Raw genomic sequence first — 19,810 nt, 5'->3', positions numbered from 1 at the left:
GAAACACAAATATATATGGCACTTTCAATCAACCCACGACATGAGAAATCATTCAGTGTCTGTTTCTGTGTAAGATTTCCACCTTTCCTTCACTCTCGTGAATTTGACGCCCTGTAATCCCAGAGCGACTTGAAATCCCCACGGCATTTCTCGCGAGCTCGGAGCTCGGAGCAGCACGCGGCGCGAGCCCGAGCTGCTCTCTGCTCTTTGCTGTGTCATCGGTTACGACACTTCAGTGTAAACAGCGATGGCTGCCCTGCGAAGGCTTGTCCCTTTATTCCCTAACAGCTTTAAAACAGGGACTCTTACGACGCGGAAACAACACACGTCCACGAAGGCGACAAAAGCGGGGAAAGTTGTCGCCGCTGGAGCGTGCGTCGCTGCCGCGGCCGGTGCTGCTTATTACTGCTCGTGTGTCGGTAGGCGCTCCGGGTTGAAGAGCCACGTCGAGGCTCGACTCTTTCACCTGGCGTTACCATCAGTTTCAGCCACCGATAAGGTACAGTGGGACATTTGCCAAGCTAAGAGGATACAGTAACAACATTCAGCTCACAATACAGTCCGACACACACCGCGGTCGTGTCGTGGAAAAACGCTTCACTTTAACTTCAGTTTTTCCTCGTATGAAGACAAGCTAACAGTAATGGCCGGGGCTTCCGCGTAGTGTAACATAATTACCTAGCTACAACGACATTAACGTTCATGTGTCGTCGTCACTACATGGAGCTCTCCCGACTTATGGTGCTGAAATGACAAGATGGTGACCTAATTAATGCCATGAGTGAGGGTCTTGTCTGCTTTTTATCTGCCTAACTAGTAGGCTACTTACCTTAAGAAAATGTAAATAAAATACATATAGTACGTATGTATACATTATATTGTTTAATTCTTCTTCTTTTGTTGGACCCCAGGAAGATTAGCTCGTCCCACTTTGGTGATAGATAATGAGCAGCTAACAGCTTTTCACAATAAACAATACATAATATTGTATTTACATTAAGGGTCTGGACACCTGTCTACATAGGCCTAATTTTATGCAATAGAATAGCCTGTCAATATTTGTAGCTTTGGGAAGCTCTTTGTGTATAGTTTTGTTCATACTAAATTACAGTTTCTTTATTCAAATGAATTAGGAATTTTGAGACCATACTTAATGTAAGATGTTTCTATTATTTTAATAAGTGTCCACGGAGTTGGACAAACCACAGCTACAAAAATGACCAAGCAGGTCTCCCTCCCACTGATGAATAGTTTCATATTAATTAATCTATTCATTATTTCTTTAAATATTGATTACTTGTGTAGTCTAGAAAACACAAGAAACTGTTAACATCACAACTTTCCAGAGCTTAAGGTGACATGTTGAGGTTGCTTGTTTTGTTCACCCTACAGTCCCAAACCCAAGGTTGTTTAATTTAATGTATATATAGCCTAATATTAACAGAAAAGCAGCAAATCCTCACATTGGAGGAGCTTAAACCAGAACACAGTGCATCTATGTTAGAGAAACAATGTCAATGAGTCTATTCGTAATTCTAAAGATAATGAATAGGCAACCTAATGGATAATTGACTAATTAATAAGTTGTTCACCAAACACAATGCAAAACATTCATAGTTTCCAGGCTCTCTATTTAATATAATTGTAAAGATTTTGGACTGTTAATAGGACAAAACAAAGTAGGGTTTTTTGGCACGCCATATACTTCCAATCAAATTGATTATTCAAAACAAATTGATAAATTAATCCCTAATAAAAATAACCATTAGTTGCCGCCTTAGAGACCAGGAAAGGTTGGCATTTGGTCTTGAGATATGTGTTATTCAAAGTGTTTCTGTTAGATTTGCTTTAAATTGATTGACTAATCATTCCAACACTCTTTTTTTTTTTTTTTACAAAGGTTTTTGCAGCACTATTGTAATTTTGTGTCAGGTTTTTCATCCACCCCCTGCACAATGGGTATTTGGTCCTTATTGGCATACGTAGCAGGACTTCTACAGTTAGTGTCTTTGGCTCAGACGTGTGCTGACATTGTTGTCAGGATATTCATAGATCACACGCGATGTACACAAACATGTGGTATGCACACTTCTAGCTACAGAAGGTTTTATACTGTAGGAGGGAGGGAAGTTTGACTGGTGTCCACAAGCAGCAGGAATCCAGGGACACAGGAAACTGGACACTGGGACTTAGCGAGGGGCTGACATTTGATGAGAGGGGAGGGTGGTTAGAGGGGGTTTAATGGTTAAGCAGAGGGGGGCACACATTCCCCGGGTGTTTGCGCTGTGCCCAGTAGACCTGGCACTGTGCCACCTGACAGAGAGATCCACTCTGTCTTCACCAGTGCGGCCTTCAGATCTGGCTGGGTTTGAACAGTTGTAGGGACATTATCTGGTGCACAGGGATGAAAAATAGGGCTGACATAACATGCGCCCCATTACTGAATTAAACATGGACCTCTTTGTTGTTCCATGTGAGTGAGGCTTATTGTGACAAGAAAAGCTTCCGTGGATTTCATAAAAAGCATCTTTCAGACGGTATTATCACTGTTGAGATGATTTGCAAAATTTCATGTAGGGGTGTGTCTGTGCGTGTGTGTGTGTGGGTGTGTGTCTGTGTTTACAGGCCCGGGGCTATGGTCTGGATGATGGAGATGTGTACATGTCATCCTATGAAAACAGATTTCGCCTGTTCAGTTCGGTGGAGTACGAGGGCCAGCTCTACATGACGCCACTCAACTTCATCGAGTCCGTCACGTTGAATGAACCTAAGAGTGAGTGCACTCCTATCACTCAACTTACCACGATGCCAAACATCCTTGAATTATGAGGGGATTCATTATTGATGTTTTAGGGCTTTAACAATTATTCACTTAGTCCGTTGACAATTATGCCTATCAATTCATTATTCTAGCTTCTTAAATTGGAGGGTTTGCTAATTTTCTATTTCACTTTGGTAAATTGAATGCTTCTGGGACTGTGGACCGGTGATCTGACATCAACACCTTAATGAGGTCACCAGCTAAAAACTATATACCTGTATATACAGTATATCTAAACAGTAACACAATGAAATTATATGGCTGGTGTTGGCCTCCCACTTCAGAATGTGGCGTATGGTGGTTCCAAGGAACTTGAACCTGTCAACCCCAAGGCCATGGTTCTGCTTTGAACCTGTTTCTGCATGGTCATTTTATCGATCAAACGATTATCAGTAGATTAATAAATAATGAATATATGAATAACAATTACCCGTACATCTGAGGAACCTTATGATTATGATATAAAAAAGTGACATTATTGGCGTTGTCAACTCAGAGTCATCGTGCCTTTTTCTTTTTACTCTTTACTATTTAGAAGAATGTCATGAATGGATTCAAAAGTGACATGCACAACTTGAAAAGGAGATGGAATGCCCGCTGCAGTGTAATTAAGTTGAAGCAGTCAGGACTTTGTGTTTGACTATTGAGCGTTGTTCTGTCCTGCGAACTCTGCCCAAATAGTCTCTAACCTATCAACGTTCTGGGGTCAAGAACTATATTTAAGCCATGGGTTCTCTTGTTGAAACTAACCAGGGTAATTCAGGCTATTTCAGTATTTCCAACTAGCAGAGGACACAGTCTCTGAAGTGATTTCAATAATAACTACAAGACTTTAGTTTACTTATATTTTTTAAAAAGGGCTACATGTGTTAAAAACCTTAGCTGTCAATCAGTTTAGAGAAGGTGGCAGCCCATTTTCCATCACAAAGACTGTAAAAGTGTGCTGCATTGCAGATGCTACACTGCCTCTGTAATCAGTCACATTTTCCAGCAACCATTTCCTTAATTACACCTCCAACAGCTCATCAGATAAACCCCCATCATCCTCCAATTACGTGGGGGTTAAAATAAGTCCCAGTGTATTTTTTTCCTGGAACATTACAATTTGTTGAGGGCCCGTGGAGTGTCATCAGACATTAGGTTGTGGCTTGAAGAGCTTCAGTCATAACACCTGCATAAAGATAGAAATCTTTACCAGCAACCCCGCTTTTATGGCTCATTTATGTGGCAACAAACTTGCACAGACCCAGAGAGACCAAACAACTAGATGTCATAAATGTAATGATTCTGATTGCTGTGATTGATTATGATTTAAGGTGTGTGGCCTGGTGTAATGTTTCGGACATGTCTATGCTGGCTAATGAGGAGGGTAATTAAGGGGCACTAATGTATAAGCATACTACGTGTGTTGTTCTCTGGAGGCTAATGTGTTGCAAAATAGTAATCATGGTGTTTTATGGTTATATTGTGGCTGTAAAAAGAAAGCTGTGTTTTTGCCATTCTTGTGCATGTTTGGGAAGGCCTTGAACGGGACCATTATTCACAACTGAGGGTTTTATTTCAGACAACACATGAAGCAGAGGATGGTGGAGTTCTGGCCATTTAGAAGTGGACCATTAGTGTCCAAACTTAAAGTGCTGTCGTGTAAATTATTCATATCACATCCATAAGATATGTTTACGAAATCATCAAACACATGCTCACATTGAGGACATTACTCTCACTCAGACACCTCACTTTGGTGGAGAGTGAGCCATCACATGGCACTCATAATCCCAGCTTTAGACACAGGCTCTAAAATGTGTCAGTGGAGGGTTATAGTCACTGTTATCGATGTCATTTACCCAGCCAGGAAAAAAGTGTTCTTTTTTTTACAACACCTCCATCTTATCTTCTGCTTTATTGAGCATCGGAATGCTTTCGTGGAGATACACAGCTTTTGTTTCTTTCCACATAAACACTTGTTTTCACTTTTGTGAATATTTGTTTTATATTCCTAATATCGAATTCATTATTAAAAACATATTATTAAAAGTCACCAATGGTGGAAGACATATTCTGATTTTTTACTCAAGTAAAAGTACTCATATATATATATATATATATATATATATATATATATATATATATATATATATATATATATATATATATATATATATATATATATATATATATATATATATATATATATATATATATATATATATATATATATATATATATAAATACGGCACTACAAGTAAAGGTCCTGCATTCCAAACCTTTCTTAAGTAAAATTATGTGATTATTGTCATCAAAATGTACTTAAAAGTATGAAAAAAAGTATTGATTGTGTAGTAAAATGGGTTTTGCTGTTATATCTGATGTTTCTGGATTATTATTCCTGCTGCATTAATTAGATTAGATTAGATTCAACTTTATTGTCATCACACATGTACAGGTACAATGCAACGAAATACAGTTTAGAGAGTTTAGAGAGCCTCTGAGCCGCAGCTAGTGAAAGCGCCGCCACATGCACTCTGAAAAGGATATATGCAGACAGCAGGATAATACAAGACATAATATAATGCACGAGACTACATACATGAAGGAATAATTGGTGTATGGTGTCTGTGGATGTGAGTGCGTAGGAGACACAAACTGTGTGGGTTGTTGAAAAACAGCTCAGTTCAGTCCGGCCTTGGCTAATGTGTATGTTTGTGTGATGTTTGAGGTTGTGTTCATTTTAACGCCTTTATATACCGTTGGGTAGTTTCATCTACAGAAATGCATGATATTTTACAAGATCATCATGTTTGCAGTGTCAACTTTCTATGGTGTCAGAAAAACAGCCCTGTTTTCCACTTTGTGGTGATGCATTTGGCAACTGATCCGACAGGCTTTTTAAAGATTTTTGGGGTATTTTCTCAACCCATAACAATAAGGCTTCATCCTTCAGTTAATCACATTTTGTTCTGTTTTTTTGTTGTTATTATTTTCACTGGACAGGAAGGTGAGGAATCATTTTAAGAAGTAACTAAAGCTGTCAGATAAATATAGTGCAGTAAAACATACAATATTTGCCTCTGAGATGTAGTGGAGTTGAAGTATACATTTTCATAAAAGTGAAATACCCAAATTTGTACTTAAGTAAATGTACTTCTTTACACTTTAGCGCTGTCCAAGTCACACACATCTCACTGACTGGTAACCTTGTTTTGCTTAGGGAGGAGAGCATGGAAGTCCCTCACAAAACAGGTGAGTTGTTCTGTCATCAAACTACTTATTGCTGTTTTACAGAATCTCCTCTGCGTTACTGTGATGCCAACAAACGTGGCATTACGCTGTGATTACTCAGGATTTAGAAATGAACAAGTGATTTGGGATTTTCTTCTATTCTTTCAGGACTTAGACAAGATGTTGGCTGATACTCCGCCTGTTTGGAAAGGATCCTCTAATTTGTTTAGAAATCTTCGTGAACGAGGTGAAGTAACCCACTCTGTGTATTACAGCGCTACACAAACATCCATTGAATTTAACAAATTCCCCTTTGTGCTTTTTTTTTAAAAGGCCTCCTTGCTTTTTTTACAGTGTGCTCCGTTGTGCGTGTCAGCCTTGTATAATTGAGAGTAGTAAGTGTGTTGTAAATACTTAATCTTATCTCTCCATCAGTCTGATAACATGGTGTAGATTTATTCTCAGGGAACCTCTGCAGGAGAGAATGCTCCGTTGATAATAAACATAACGATCCGACCCGGATTCTCCAATAAAAAAAATATTATAACTGTGAAGTTACCTGGAAGGAACTATATAATTAGATACTAATTATAGGACAGTAGGAATTTTGTTCAAAGACCTTATTCATTTATTTTGGAAACTCTATTGTATACTGTATTTTATTACTTCATAACTGTGTAGGGCTAAAATGGTGATGATTAGACTTGAGTAAAGTTTTTGCATAATTTTGCATCCTAAATCTCCATCAAACCTTAGACATGGAGGATGAAAATGCTTCCTACTGCTAATGACAGTACGTCTTTTCTTCCTGCTGTGTATTATACCATGTCTAATAATACTTAGAGCTGAAACAGTCAGATCGGAGTCCAATATTCGATTAGTCCATTGACCAAAAATGAATTGGCATCCAACACAGTTGCAGTTTTCATGTGAATCTCACTTTACTTAAAGCGGCTTGAGAAATGGCTGCACTCTTCACCTGCAAACCTCAAATCATAGTAATGTTGCATTAAGCAAACAAAGGTGTCAGTGTGTGAGTGAAGATCTTTTTAATTTTCCCACCTGGGACCTCAGTGGGTCATACGAGCCAGTGAAGCATCAGATCTTACTGTTCTGCTCTCTCCTATGTTGCTTTAGCTAAGTGCCAATGCTGGGATTTGGGGCTTTTAATCCTGCTGTTAAACGTTGCGGCTTTGTCAGGGAAAAAAGGACTGGATTGATCTGTGAACAAAGCGTCGCTTTAGAGAATGAGGGAGCTGTTTGAACCCAGCTATGTCGAGGCATGTCCCACTGGCCACCCCCCTGATCACCACGGACATTATGAAGCCTAAGAATGGCATTGGATTACATCTCCGGGACTGCCACTCTGTATGAAGTGTTTCTGTGGAATTCTTTGTATTGTCTAACAACATCTACTTGAGCTCCGAGGCTGAGCTGCAGGGAGGAGGAGGAGGGGTGGGCTCCCTTCAGGAGTGAAGGTGTGTGGTATTGGTGAAACATGGCTGGAATCCTAAAAGTTTTTTTTCTCTCTTTAACCCATTTAATCTTTAAAGGCTTTGAAGCTAGAGATCTGTTGTCATTATACCTGCCAAACAGAGACAGCTGGGATGACAAGAACTTTTTTTTAGATGTCTAAACGGCATGCAACACTAATTCACTTTTCACACCTCAGTTTGTACATGTTTCACTTGCCTATACATCATCTTGCTAGCAGCATTTCTTCCAGCCTCAAGAGGAAAGCAAAAATGACATCTTTGTTTTTCCAGTTTAGTTTTTTCCTCTTGAGTGTTCCTCTCGCTGGAAATATCTCCCTGCAGCAAACCCCGTACCTAAAGTCTTTTCCCATAACACCCAGAGCAGTCACCCAGAACTATCTGCGCTCGATTCTCTATCTTCCCGAGCAAACAAAAGCTTGGGAATGCTTTCAGCGTCAGAGGGGAGAAGCCTCCTGAGTCGACTTAGATGTCTCCTCTGACACTTACTCTCCGTGTCACACAACAAAGGGAGCTGAAGGACGCGACACAACACCTGAATCGGCCATTCTCAATCAGTGACAGATCACTTGAGAATGTATTACACCTTGTTACCCAAACACGATCAGAAGCCGTGGGCCTTAAATTTGTTTGGGTTTGTGTCCAGATAGGTCAGCTCAGTTGTAAAGCCTGTGTTTGTGTGATGGGAACACCACGCATGAAGTAAAAGGCACCTTTTAAGATGTTATCAGTGAGTGCGAGAAGATTACTCCTGTCTTTGGATGGCTTATTCATCTCGGGCGCATGACTTTGAACATCTGTAAACACCTTCGGCTAACTGGTTAATGCTGTTTGATCGTCTTGTGTGGAAAAGGGAACATTTTGGCTTTGGTTTCTCAGCTTGACACATTTTCCTCTTTTTTCCAGGTATCCTCAGTTACACAGAGTACCTCTTCCTGCTCTGCATCTTAACAAGTAAGTATATAACTGACTTACGGCAAATGATTTTGAAACACATTGAGAGATTACAATGTGACTATCCAATGGAATTCCTTTTTGTTTGATTGTAGAGCCCCATGCAGGCTTCAGGATTGCTTTCAACATGTTTGACGCAGATGGCAATGAGATGGTGGACAAAAGGGAGTTCTTGGTGGTATGAGCCATATCTTGATAATCAGCTATAGTAATTAAATACATTTATTATGATTATGTTATATTCTGCACAGTAACCTTTCATCTTCTCACCAGCTGGAAGAAATTTTCCGTACGAAAAAGCACAGAAAGGAAGTTGCTGAAGACATGGAAAGATTTGACGAGAAGGTATGATTTGTTTTCAAATGCCTTTTAACGGTTATTAAAGCTGCTATAATCAATATTTTTTACATCAAGAAGGGACTAAAATATGCATTTTGTTGAATTATGAACCCACAGAAAGTTATCACTACTTTTGGATTTGGTGTAGACTAAAACACAGCTAAAAGACTGAATATTGGACTTACAGTTGTCAAGTGGCGGAAACACGACTTTATATTTAACGCTAATGTCTGCTAGAGGTGTAAATACAATAACGGTTTGCTAACACATACCTGTAACAACATTTTTTATCAGGCGTTATGCTTTTAGCTTTGTCTGCTGCCCCCAAGTGTCCAAAAAAAGAATTAATTAATTTGGCTATTTGGGCACAGCGCACAAAACAAGGACGTATTATCACTGTATAAAGTTGATTTGGCATGCTAGTGCTAGTTACCTATTTACACATCCAGCAGACACAGAGGAAATTAAGCATTCAAGTGGAGTCATGCTTCTTCTCTGTTTTAATCTTCAATAACTCCTGAGGGAAATATCTCTCTTTAGCTGCAGTAAATACTGCGCCATGTTCACCAGCTAGCTGCTAACTTTGTCTGTCTGCCGTTTGGTGCTGGGCCGCTAGTGCACAGTGTATTTATCAGAGCTTTCTTGCTGTTACATCTTAAAGCAAGGATGATTAGATCAATGAGAATAAATCAAAACAGTTAAATATTGGGCTGGAAAACCAAAACAATGAGCCGAAAGAAGCTAAAATGACAGGGACTAACTCATGTGATTCTCTTTGGGTGTGTCCCCACACGTGATACCTTTCATATTGCACACAATTCTTTGATCCATTGTTAATGACAACAAACAAAAAAAAGATTAGTAACAGCTTGACGTTGATCTAAATCTTAAATTTGAACCATTGTCTTGCATAACAGGGTTCTGTGTTCCTAAAGAGAACACAGGCTGCACAGAGGTGAATGTGGTCATACGGGGTAAAACATGCCTGAGCCTCTCATCTCTTTAGGGCTGTCTTGTGCCACATGCAGGGGGATGTAAACAGGCAGGGCTTAGTAGAGCGATAAGAGCAACTCTTTGAGGTCTTATCGCACAAACACAACATGGAGGAGCTTACTCTGCGGGGATAAATGTTAGCATCTCTGGACAGTCTTGCGTTAATCTGAAGCCCGTATAACCATCAAAAAGATCATTAGAATGGGTACTCTAGATTCGGAAATATAATGATGCTTTGCAAGAAGACAAAGTTGAGGATGAAGACTCTGGGTGCACTCACACAGCTTAAGAACATGAATAAGAATCTTGGAAGTCATGTCGTATAAATTAGAATAATGACTTAAAAATTGATCGACTTTAAACTAATTTCCAACCATCTTCCTGTTCTAAACTCCTTTTTGAATTATAAATGAATCTTCTCTTTCTGCTCTCTTTTTATTTCAGAGCTTGCAGCTGTACGGTCAACACAAATCCCCGCAGCACAGTGTATGTATTGTTCTCTTTCCCTGAAGGAAAATGTACTGTTCTGCTTGTTGCACGTATTTTTGGCATGCGCTCTTCCTAACCTGACAACCATTTGTTTTACACACAGAAAACACACATGTATCTCAGGGGCTGACACCACCCATATTTGTCTCTGTTAACACCAGATAACCTCGTTCATATTCTGGAATTGAAATACACTGCTGTGTACTCGAACATTATCTGACTTATTGTCTTTGTGTGTGGTAGTGCAGATGATTTATGTACCCGGCTGTTGTCAGCGTTGGGCCAGAGATTCCACTTCAAAAAGCTCTTACCTGAAGACTGACAACATTTTGTCCGGACCCCCATGTTTTATTTTTACAGTTTCTTGAGGAGTGGTATTTGGGCTCAGGTTACCTTTTGTGATGGGTTTGACCATGAAGATGCCAGTCAGAGAGGAGAACTGTGCAAAGCACTCAACACACACGCATAGAGCCCACAGCTAACAGAGGCACAGACCCATCTGTTTGAAGACTTTACTTATAGGTGTGTCTGTTTTGTTTTGATTTCTTCTGTAGGTATCTCTCCAGCAAAAAGTTCAAAAGTCAAATCTTTTCAAAAACACATAACAAGCATGTCTTCAGTGCTGCGGTTGGGCTTTCCCCAGCACATTCTAATTACAAGTGTATCAGGATCTTTTCATTGGATGAGGTGGGAACAGCGCGGTGCATTAAAGAGTTGTTCCGTAATTAGCTGTGGGATCATGTTGTAAATCTCTCGCTCGCTGGTGAAAAGCGATGAGGCGCAGAGGAAGAGCTGTTTCATCACAAGTCTCACATTCTCCCTCAGGCTTGATAGATAAAAAAAAGAAGTTGATAAGATAAATAAATATTATGAAAGGAAGCAAGCCATACTTAAGAACACGTGTCGGCGGCAGCTGGCTGTTTCTGGTTGGCTGTGTGCTGATGTTGCTTTAGAATGAGGTGATGTCGAGACTTGGGAAACATCTAGACTGAAGACATGATAGGTTGAAAAAACAGAATGAGAGCGAGAGGCACCAAAAGTGGTTTGGTTTATAACTGGGAGTTAGAAATAATAGCTTTTCGTAACTACTCCAGACAGATTTCCTGTGATCTTTTCATTGCACATGACACCCATTACAAGAACATTGTTGTTGACAGTTGTGTTTCAGCGTAGCTGTAGTTATAGTTGTCCCACAGCAGTGTGAAGGCAGCAGTGTAAACTGTAATAATGATAATGATTGGTTAATCCAAGATCAGGAGCCTGACCTCATCGAGAAAAAATAGCAGAGTGGCTTCCTTGTCCCAGACAACATGAAACAGGACATGTGTTGACAGAGGTTTGGTGCATTTGAGTGTATTGGTAAAATCTGCACCATTAATTTATATTTAGTTAAAAGGTATTTCACAACAGTAGGTGAAAGGTGTCTGAAAACATGCATTTATGTCTCAGTTAAGCATCAAATGATGATGTATTTTGTGGGTTCAGTTACATAGGTAACCTGGCATGAATCACCCTTCAGCTCTCACGCCCTGCATGCCTTGGACATGTGTTAGCTGTGCTGGCCTGTGTTCCACCAAGAGGCTGCATGCATGGCTGCAGAGCAGGCTCACGTCAGGGCTGATGGGCCTCTCAGATACACCGGTGTCAGCCCCAGTCTCTTTCTGCCTGGATGGATGGATGCCATGGATGACAGTCCGTCTCTCCCTCTCTCTCTGACTTTTTGTCCTACTGCAACATACCACACTCTTCATCTTCTTTCTAGTCTGTACATCTACGTCCACCTACCTGCCTCAGTGTGTCCATGTTTGTCCTTCTATCTTCTTTCTCCTAATCTTAGTAACATGTGCCAGATATATTTTGTCTTCTAACAGCTGTGCTTCCACTGCTGCTGCAGGTTTTTACAAAAGACAGTCAGCATGCGGAGGCCCGGGGCATGTGGGATGTTCTCAGACGTGGCACGAGTCAAGTTCTGTTTTCTGATCTCACTGAGGTAGCCACGACCTCATTACTTTAGTTATACAGTAATACAATGCACCAGGTTCCGACTGTCCGTACTGTATGTTTCATGTTAGCACTGTGGATATATGCATCTTCTTGAAAGCAAGAGTAAATACTCACTAATATTTCCTCTGTAGCATGTTTAATGAATCTGTTGCACGGCACGTGTTTCTTTCGTGCAAAAAGGCTGTTTGGTTTCAGCTACAGTGAAAGATTAACCATTAACTCTTAATAATTATACAATAGCAGAACCTGGGTATGTCTATAAACTAACATCTTCACTTCCAGCTTTCAGCATGTTTAGATAAATTCCATTGTTAATGTTTACCTAATGTTACCATGATACACTTGTATGATAGACAACATCTCAACCAAGCTGCTTAAACTGAGATTTTGTGCAAATGTACTTAATGTTTAGCTGAATCATTGCTGAGGTGGATATTTAAAGCTATGAGGAGTCATAATGCAGTAATTTCTTCCCCTTCTGATAGCATGTGGATGACAGAAAAGAGACAACTCTGCTGGTGCATTTCTTTGGAAAAAAAGGCAAAGCTGAGTTGAAATTTGAAGACTTTTACGAGTGAGTTAAAAGATAGTTTGTCTGCTCTGTGATGAATCATGGTTTCCCTGAGAAAATGATTATCTCCCAGTACAATATGGCAATTAATCATTTGTATACCTCCAATAGCTAAACCATTTAGTGGTTTTGTTTGTGACCATGTTAAGTGTTCCTTTGAACATGTGAGTATTCTGGTGGTGGCGTTTCCTGTCAGCAGTCTGTCTCGCTCCTCCAGGTTCATGGACAACCTGCAGACAGAGGTGCTTGAGATAGAGTTCCTCTCCTACTCCAAAGGCCTGCCCACCATCAGCGAGGAAGATTTTGCTCGGATCCTCCTTCGCTTTACCAAAGTGGACGACGTCAGCGAGTATTTGGAGAACGTGCGCCACAGCCTGCCGGATGAAAAGGTGCGCTGTGTTTTCCCTTCAGATTTGTCATCACGTTTTCTCTGACAGCTCCCAAAAAGGGGTAGACAAAATAACAGTAACACCTCACAATATGATGTAATCCAATACAACATCAAAAACTGCAGGAGAGATCAATCAACTTTTCTCTTCAGCATTACATTCACATTTTTGTTTTCCCAACTTGTATATAGTCAAATATTTCTTCTTGTATTCTATCTATCTATCTATCTATCTATCTATCTATCTATCTATCTATCTATCTATCTATCTATCAACCTATCTATCTATCTATCTAGCTATTTATCTATCTACAAGATTCACAAAGGCTGTTGGACTATCAAATTGTACATTGAATTGGTGTTCAGGATATTTTATCCAACTCGTAACCTTTTCCTTCCCTTGGTTCCTCGCACCCCCCCACCAGCTAACATGCTAAACAGACATATTGAAAGATTGAACTGATGAAAATAAACATTTCAATTATAATCTTTGGTTGAAGGTCAGTGGGGTATAAGCACTGTACAGCCACCATGGTACTGCACCAGTCAAATCACAAATGGTTTACATTTTGTTTTTTGTCCGTCTTGAATAAACAAAATATGATATCTTAATTGTTGTGCTTTAGAGGTGCTGTGAGGAAGATTGTTCTTTTCTTTTACATTGGTGAGAATTAGGTTAGCTCTGCCCCCATATTTCCAATCTTTATGCTAAGCTAACATAACTGCCTGCTGATTATAGCTTCATATTTTAGCAAATGCACAAAAGAGTGGTATTCTTGGTCTTCTTTTCTAAATCCCAGAAAGTGAAAAGGTATTTTTCCAAAGATGTCAAACTATTCCTTTAAACGAATTAGTAAGCATTTCACAGACTTTCACAGACAAAAATGTAGCCTTAGGGTCAGGTAATGCTCAAACAGAATTAGTTTGGAACTTGTTTGGCCGTCATAGAGACGGTTAGATATGAGATCAACAGGCATTCATAGTGTTGCACTCTGTAGTTTTCTGTGAGTATGGGAGTATTTTATTCCTCTGTGTCTTTTGGTACCACCCTAGGAATTAGCTGTTGAGTGAAGCATCCTCATTTAAGCTTTAATTTGTTTTTCTCTCATGGCACGCTGAAAAGACACCAGCAGCTCATCAGCCACCTCGAGTAGCCTGTTGCGAGATCTCTATTGACGATCAAGTGGGTCTCATCATTAGGTTAAGAGATTTTTTATGGTCTTCACTTGTTAAAACAGCAAAGTGTCACAGATTAGTCATTACTCCATTTGTTAGACTGTGTGTGTTGCCTGTTTGGCGAGGTCCCCGGCGAGAGAAGGAGCTAGTAGCTGCGGGTCGGTTGAGTGGAGATCAATGGGCTCGGTGTTTGAGTCATCAGCCAAGCCTGAGATGTTTTGGGGATTCATCACTTTTGTTGTTTTTGTTTATTCAAGTATCAGGTTAATCTGCTTTAGAAAAGTCTGCAGTCTGCCTGACCTCTTCCCAAAAGCCACAGTCCTCCCCCCGCTGCTGACAGCTCAGCGTGTCCATACTGCGCAGGGAAAATCCAGCAATGTATACTTTGTCTGTTTGGGTATGTTATCTATCTGATGGCTTCAAGGTCCCACACACACTAAAGGAGTCCCCGCAGGATGAAAGGAAGCAGATTATGTGTTGTGTGAATTGTAGCACTATCCTTTGCTGGAGTGTTGACACATGCAGCAGTTTGCTTTATGTGGCACTTTATGATTTCTCGTGTTGCATGTTTCACAAGCTTTATGTTTCATAAATAAAGGCTGTGTTTTATTTTTGCCATAATTTGTTGCAGGGAATCACCTTTGAGGAGTTCAGGTCCTTCTTCCAGTTCCTAAACAACCTGGAGGATTTTGCCATCGCCATGCAAATGTACAACTTTGCCAACCGTTCCATTGGTCAAGGTAAAGTCTCACAGTGTGCAGTCACATCATGGTGGTACAGCACTTTAAATTGAGTCACTGGATAGTTTAGTTTTCAGGGAGTTTTACAATGTTTTCTCTGTTTGCATTGGGTTTATCAATGGAGGAAAGCAAACCATCCAGGTGACATTAAATCTTTTAGTTTGGTCTCAAGCAGAACTCCTTGAAAACAAAACAATCTGTCTAAATGTCTGTTTAATGGAAGTAATAATATTAATATTGGTAGCACATACATCTGTAAAAAAGACCATTTATTGTTCACCTTTTACCCAACCACCTGTTTTTCTTCCCTCTCAGAGGAGTTTACCCGTGGCGTCTACGTTGCCACGGGCATCAAGCTGACCCGCCACCTGGTCAACACGGTCTTTAAGATCTTCGACGAGGATCGCGACGATAAACTCAGCCACAAGGAGTTCATTGGCGTCATGAAGGACCGGCTTCACCGCGGTGGCGGGGTGAGAAGGCAGAGGCCACTTAGATGCCATCTATCTCTCTTTTATGACTCTGAAGGTGACAGAGGTGTTGGTGTCTGGACACCGGCATTGACAGCTACTTCTCTAAGTAATCTGTCAGGGTAGATAACACACAGATGCAAAGTCAAGTCAGATTTAACAAGGTGGGGGACTGAAAGCCAAATATGGGTTGATGCTGAGCACAGAAGTGTGTGTTTATTTTCAGAAAAGAGTACTTTCACACGATTAGGCCTACTTAAGCTACTATTAGTATCACAAATACCAGCCCTCCGGTTTAATTACAGCTTTGAGTAAGCACTAATTATGTCTCCTTTTTCTTCAGGTGCTAGTTTAACCAACCACCCCTCAAGCCATAAAGTCTAAATTAGACTCCTGAATAGGGCTGCACGATATGAGGACAATATGTATTTGCATTTATTTTGACTGATATTGCAATATGATTCACGATATTGGAGGGAATGATCATTTTGTTTGATTTTTGTCATTTTCATTGGAAAATAATTTTTTTTTGCCATGATTTAGTCTGTTGGATACAATTTGTAGGCCAAGACGTTTGCAGCACTACAATACTTAATTCAGAAAGGTTTGACACATATTTTGCTTTTAACAAATATTGCACCCCCTCCCACCCCTGCGATTTGGATATTGCACTAGTTCATATTGCAATTTCAATAACGTTGCAATTAACTGTGCAGCCCTACTCCTGAACCTTTTCATTACTGAAACAAATCTCACCTCTGAGATGGCAATTAGGGATTTTTGTGAAAGTATACTGCCATCTAGTGGGACATTGTGAAAATGGTCTCACATTATCCCCCCCTTCTCTCTCTTTCTTTCTCTCTCTCACTCTCTCACACAAACACACACATTCACAGGGCATCAGAGTGGAGGAGAAGTTCACCTCTTTTAAGTCCTGCATGAAGAAGGAGCTTTCAGGAAAATAGGTTAAGTATTTTCTCACACTGTCATCATTCTCTGTTAATTTGTCTGCTAACGGCGTTTCCCAGGCACACTATACCAGTCTTTTGAGATGTGGGTCGGGGCCCACACTGCTCGCCCACAGCATTGAGTTACACTGTAATATTACCGCCTGATCAACTGCCACCAGATACCAGCTTAAGTCTGCATACAGGAGCAGTGAGCAGTGCAGTTTAAAGCCGTATAAATGATTCAAAGGAAATGCACCTCTTGGGAGAGTGCTTGATAATCTTAGAAAAGGACTTGATCTGGATGTTTTTGCAAACAGTGCCGCAATATGAAAGATGTCTATTTTGAGAGAAAAGAGAGAAACTGCCCCATTCTCCCTCACTATTGATCATCATTTGATTAAATGAAAGTACAATGAACTTATAGCATTTTCTGAAATGAATGTAACCTTGTGAACAGTTAAAAGGAATAGTTCAGCCTTTGGGGAAATGTGCCTTTAGCTGAGAAGATCACTACCAATCTTCTCATCTAACTCTTGGCTGGAAAGCTGATAAATGTATTTAACAAAATGTTTAACTGTTCGTTGAGCTGCCACAAAAATTTCAATTTTCTACAATTTATGATGATTGCATTACACTCTGGTGTCAAGTTCAATAATTTCAATGATAATAACCTGTCTGCCTGTGCAGGCTATACTCTCCCTGCTAAGTTTTGAATTAAAGTAAATGAGTGAGATGTGTGAATATTTGGGGAAATGGATTGCTAGTTGCTGCTTGTATGCTGAAGATCCTGGATCCTGATGCTGGTCACCAAACACAGACCCAGGTTTGTTTCTGCATACTTGCAGGACTACTGCTGCACTCCATGACTGTTTGATATAGAGATGTATGAGATTTTGTTTCTCTGTAGTCTAATGTATTCTTGTTTCTAAATATATACAAGAAATAATTGAACGGCAGTTGTGTTGTAAGAACGATACAGATGATTCATAGCAGTGCATGGGTTGACATTTACAAAGTGTCACACTGGACTGGTACTTATCATTCTCTCTGTTTTGTCACCAGGTGAAAATCCCATCATCAGTGCATGCTCTAACTGGACGAGCTGTGCGTCCTCTGTGCAGAAGGACAGAAGGGTTGTTGCAGTTTTTTTTTTTTTTTAAATAAACAGGATGTGGCACAAATAGGATGTGGCCTACCTGATTGGAAGCTGAAGTGATCAAACAAACAAGAAGGACCTAAACCCATTTAACACAATGTGGCTGGACTCTAAATTGCATCTAAATTGTATCTGTTTTGCTTGTTATTGAACTATTTATTGATTCACCTACTTGTAAATATATTTATGAGTCTAATATTGAAGAAACACTGATTTTATTTATTTATCTAAAAGTCCAACATGGTCTCATTACTGCTCTGCCTGTGTGTGCAGTTCAGTTTGATTCTGCTTTTGTTCCTGAGCTTGATTCTGTACGACGGCAGCATTGCTCACATACTTTGTTCTTCTGTTGGTCCTGCAGCCCCCTGCACAGATAAGCTTAGAACAGCAACTCCCTTGCTCTTTCCTCCTCTTCCTCCTCCTCCTCTTCCTCCTCTCTCCCAAAGCACTGCAGCTAAAATCCTCCAGGAACCCCCAGAGCCAGCAGGCCTGAACAAACTCTAACTACACGCAGCTAACTGTGTTAATAATTTCTTAGCTAGTACAAGACAAGTGCTATTTCCATGCCACTGGCAGGAATGACCTCTTTATAAACAAAAATGTAAAATATGTTTCTTCCACTCCTGGGACAATCAGCTTAATTTAGCTTTAGTACCTTCCCTTTATGCTCTATGAGAGTTTACACTCTGCTTATAGCAATCCTCACTTGTACTACTGAACATGTTACTGTGGAATTCTTGATGACTGGTGTAATGTTTGCTCTGGGTGGAGTTATGTACTGAAAAAAGATAAAATGTTACATGCTGTAATATTAACCAAACTTATTTCATTTAGGATGTTTGAATTAGTTACTCTACCTCTTGAATAGTTTTGGCATATTCTGCCATTCTTTTAAATCAGGCCCTGGCTGTTACACGGATGCATTTATAATGACATGGTTCAATAAATATCATCAAAATATTTGGATTTTTGGTTATTTTGTGCCCCCTGTCTTCCTCTGTCTCACACAGACATGCCAAGTCAGCTAATAAGCTGAACTATTCACATCGTCTCACGAGGAAAACGGCGGTTAACCTTCTTTGATGGCAGCAGCAGAAGAAGAAGTGAGCTGTTTTATTCTCAACCAGAAGGCAAATCATTAACAGTATTAATCATAAGAAACTTGAGGCTGTGTGGGTGTACAAGATTTTAATCAGGGACTCTCAGCTTTAAATGATTAATTCAGCAGGGAATTCTCCCAGTGCTCCTGATTAGCCGATCCGGGCCCGTCCTGAACCTCTTGAAGTAAGATCAAGGAGTTCATCAAAGACGAAAAAATCCCTGAGATATAATGTAAAGTTCAACTACAATGTTCATCCATTCACTCTCAGCCATTACATTCTTTCAAGTTTTTTAAATAGGATCTTGTTTATCTAAATGATCCAGCACTTCCTTGTGTCATTACAGGCTAATAGCAAACCAATATAATTAGTGTTTAGTGACTTGACACCATGTGGTTATTGTAATTTTGACTTATTTTTTCCCTGAGGCAATTTTCGGAACTCTGCCTGTTGGAAAGAGAACGGAAAATGAATGGCTGCACTTGCTTGCCCATCATATCCCTGCATTGCTAATAATTTTTACCATGGACATCACATCACCCACCCCAGTGTTGTGTTAGTACTGGTAGTTTTACCTACTATTGCCCAAGTTTCCTCTCAGTGTGAACAATCCAGTTTATATCAACAAAAATAACCTTGATGGGGAGTTTGATGGGGTATTTCAGCAATTTAGCAATGAACTTCTATAAGGTTGTGGGACAGGTTGTGTGGACATATTCAAAGAAAAAAAGAAAAAGGAATGCAGCAGAGGTGAAGATGTCTCGACTTTAACAGGGCCTGTTATGGATGAAACTCAAAAGACGCTGGATCCTACATTTGAAATACATGATGACACCATGGGGGTTATTTTCTTAGACTTCTCTTGAGATCAGAAAACATGATACAGTCTGTATGACAAATAAATCAACCCTCGTGTAAAATCAGGGACGTTCCCCAAAGGGGACTCA

General features: G+C 40.0%; 1 protein-coding gene across 3 annotated transcripts; it reads left to right on the top strand.

Moving 5' to 3' along the window:
• The first annotated feature begins 169 nt into the window (after positions 1-169).
• On the top strand, positions 170-18,853 carry micu3b (mitochondrial calcium uptake family, member 3b). Of its 3 annotated transcripts, XR_004333751.1 has the most exons (16): positions 170-499; positions 2,626-2,773; positions 6,030-6,061; positions 6,209-6,287; positions 8,440-8,487; positions 8,583-8,665; positions 8,761-8,832; positions 10,264-10,305; positions 12,203-12,298; positions 12,798-12,886; positions 13,101-13,272; positions 15,079-15,187; positions 15,503-15,660; positions 16,554-16,622; positions 17,670-17,740; positions 18,774-18,853. XR_004333751.1 is itself a non-coding variant. In XM_032527528.1 (15 exons), the coding sequence occupies exons 1-14, from the start codon at positions 248-250 to the stop codon at positions 16,620-16,622; spliced, it is 1,449 nt and encodes a 482-aa protein (XP_032383419.1). In that variant the 5' UTR covers positions 170-247; the 3' UTR covers positions 17,670-18,721. The 3 variants fall into 3 exon arrangements, 2 of the variants coding, with proteins under 2 accessions (XP_032383419.1, XP_032383420.1); XM_032527528.1 differs by lacking the exon at positions 18,774-18,853 and having other exon boundaries at positions 17,670-18,721; XM_032527529.1 differs by lacking the exons at positions 12,203-12,298; positions 18,774-18,853 and having other exon boundaries at positions 171-499; positions 17,670-18,721.
• Positions 18,854-19,810: the final 957 nt, after the last annotated feature.

This window comes from Etheostoma spectabile, chromosome 10 (assembly GCF_008692095.1).
Source record: "Etheostoma spectabile isolate EspeVRDwgs_2016 chromosome 10, UIUC_Espe_1.0, whole genome shotgun sequence".
In the NCBI taxonomy this organism is placed as follows: Eukaryota; Metazoa; Chordata; class Actinopteri; order Perciformes; family Percidae; genus Etheostoma; species Etheostoma spectabile.
Note: the sequence above shows the minus strand (reverse complement) of the source record. Positions and strands in the feature narration are given on the sequence as shown.

Excerpts from the sequence above, each read along its gene's own strand:
- micu3b (XM_032527528.1), top strand. The coding sequence starts at position 248 with ATGGCTGCCCTGCGAAGGCTTGTCCCTTTATTCCCTAACAGCTTTAAA. Across the intron at positions 8,833-10,263 it reads TGGAAAGATTTGACGAGAAG|AGCTTGCAGCTGTACGGTCA; the intron begins GTATGATTTGTT and ends TTTTTATTTCAG. Across the intron at positions 13,273-15,078 it reads ACAGCCTGCCGGATGAAAAG|GGAATCACCTTTGAGGAGTT; the intron begins GTGCGCTGTGTT and ends AATTTGTTGCAG.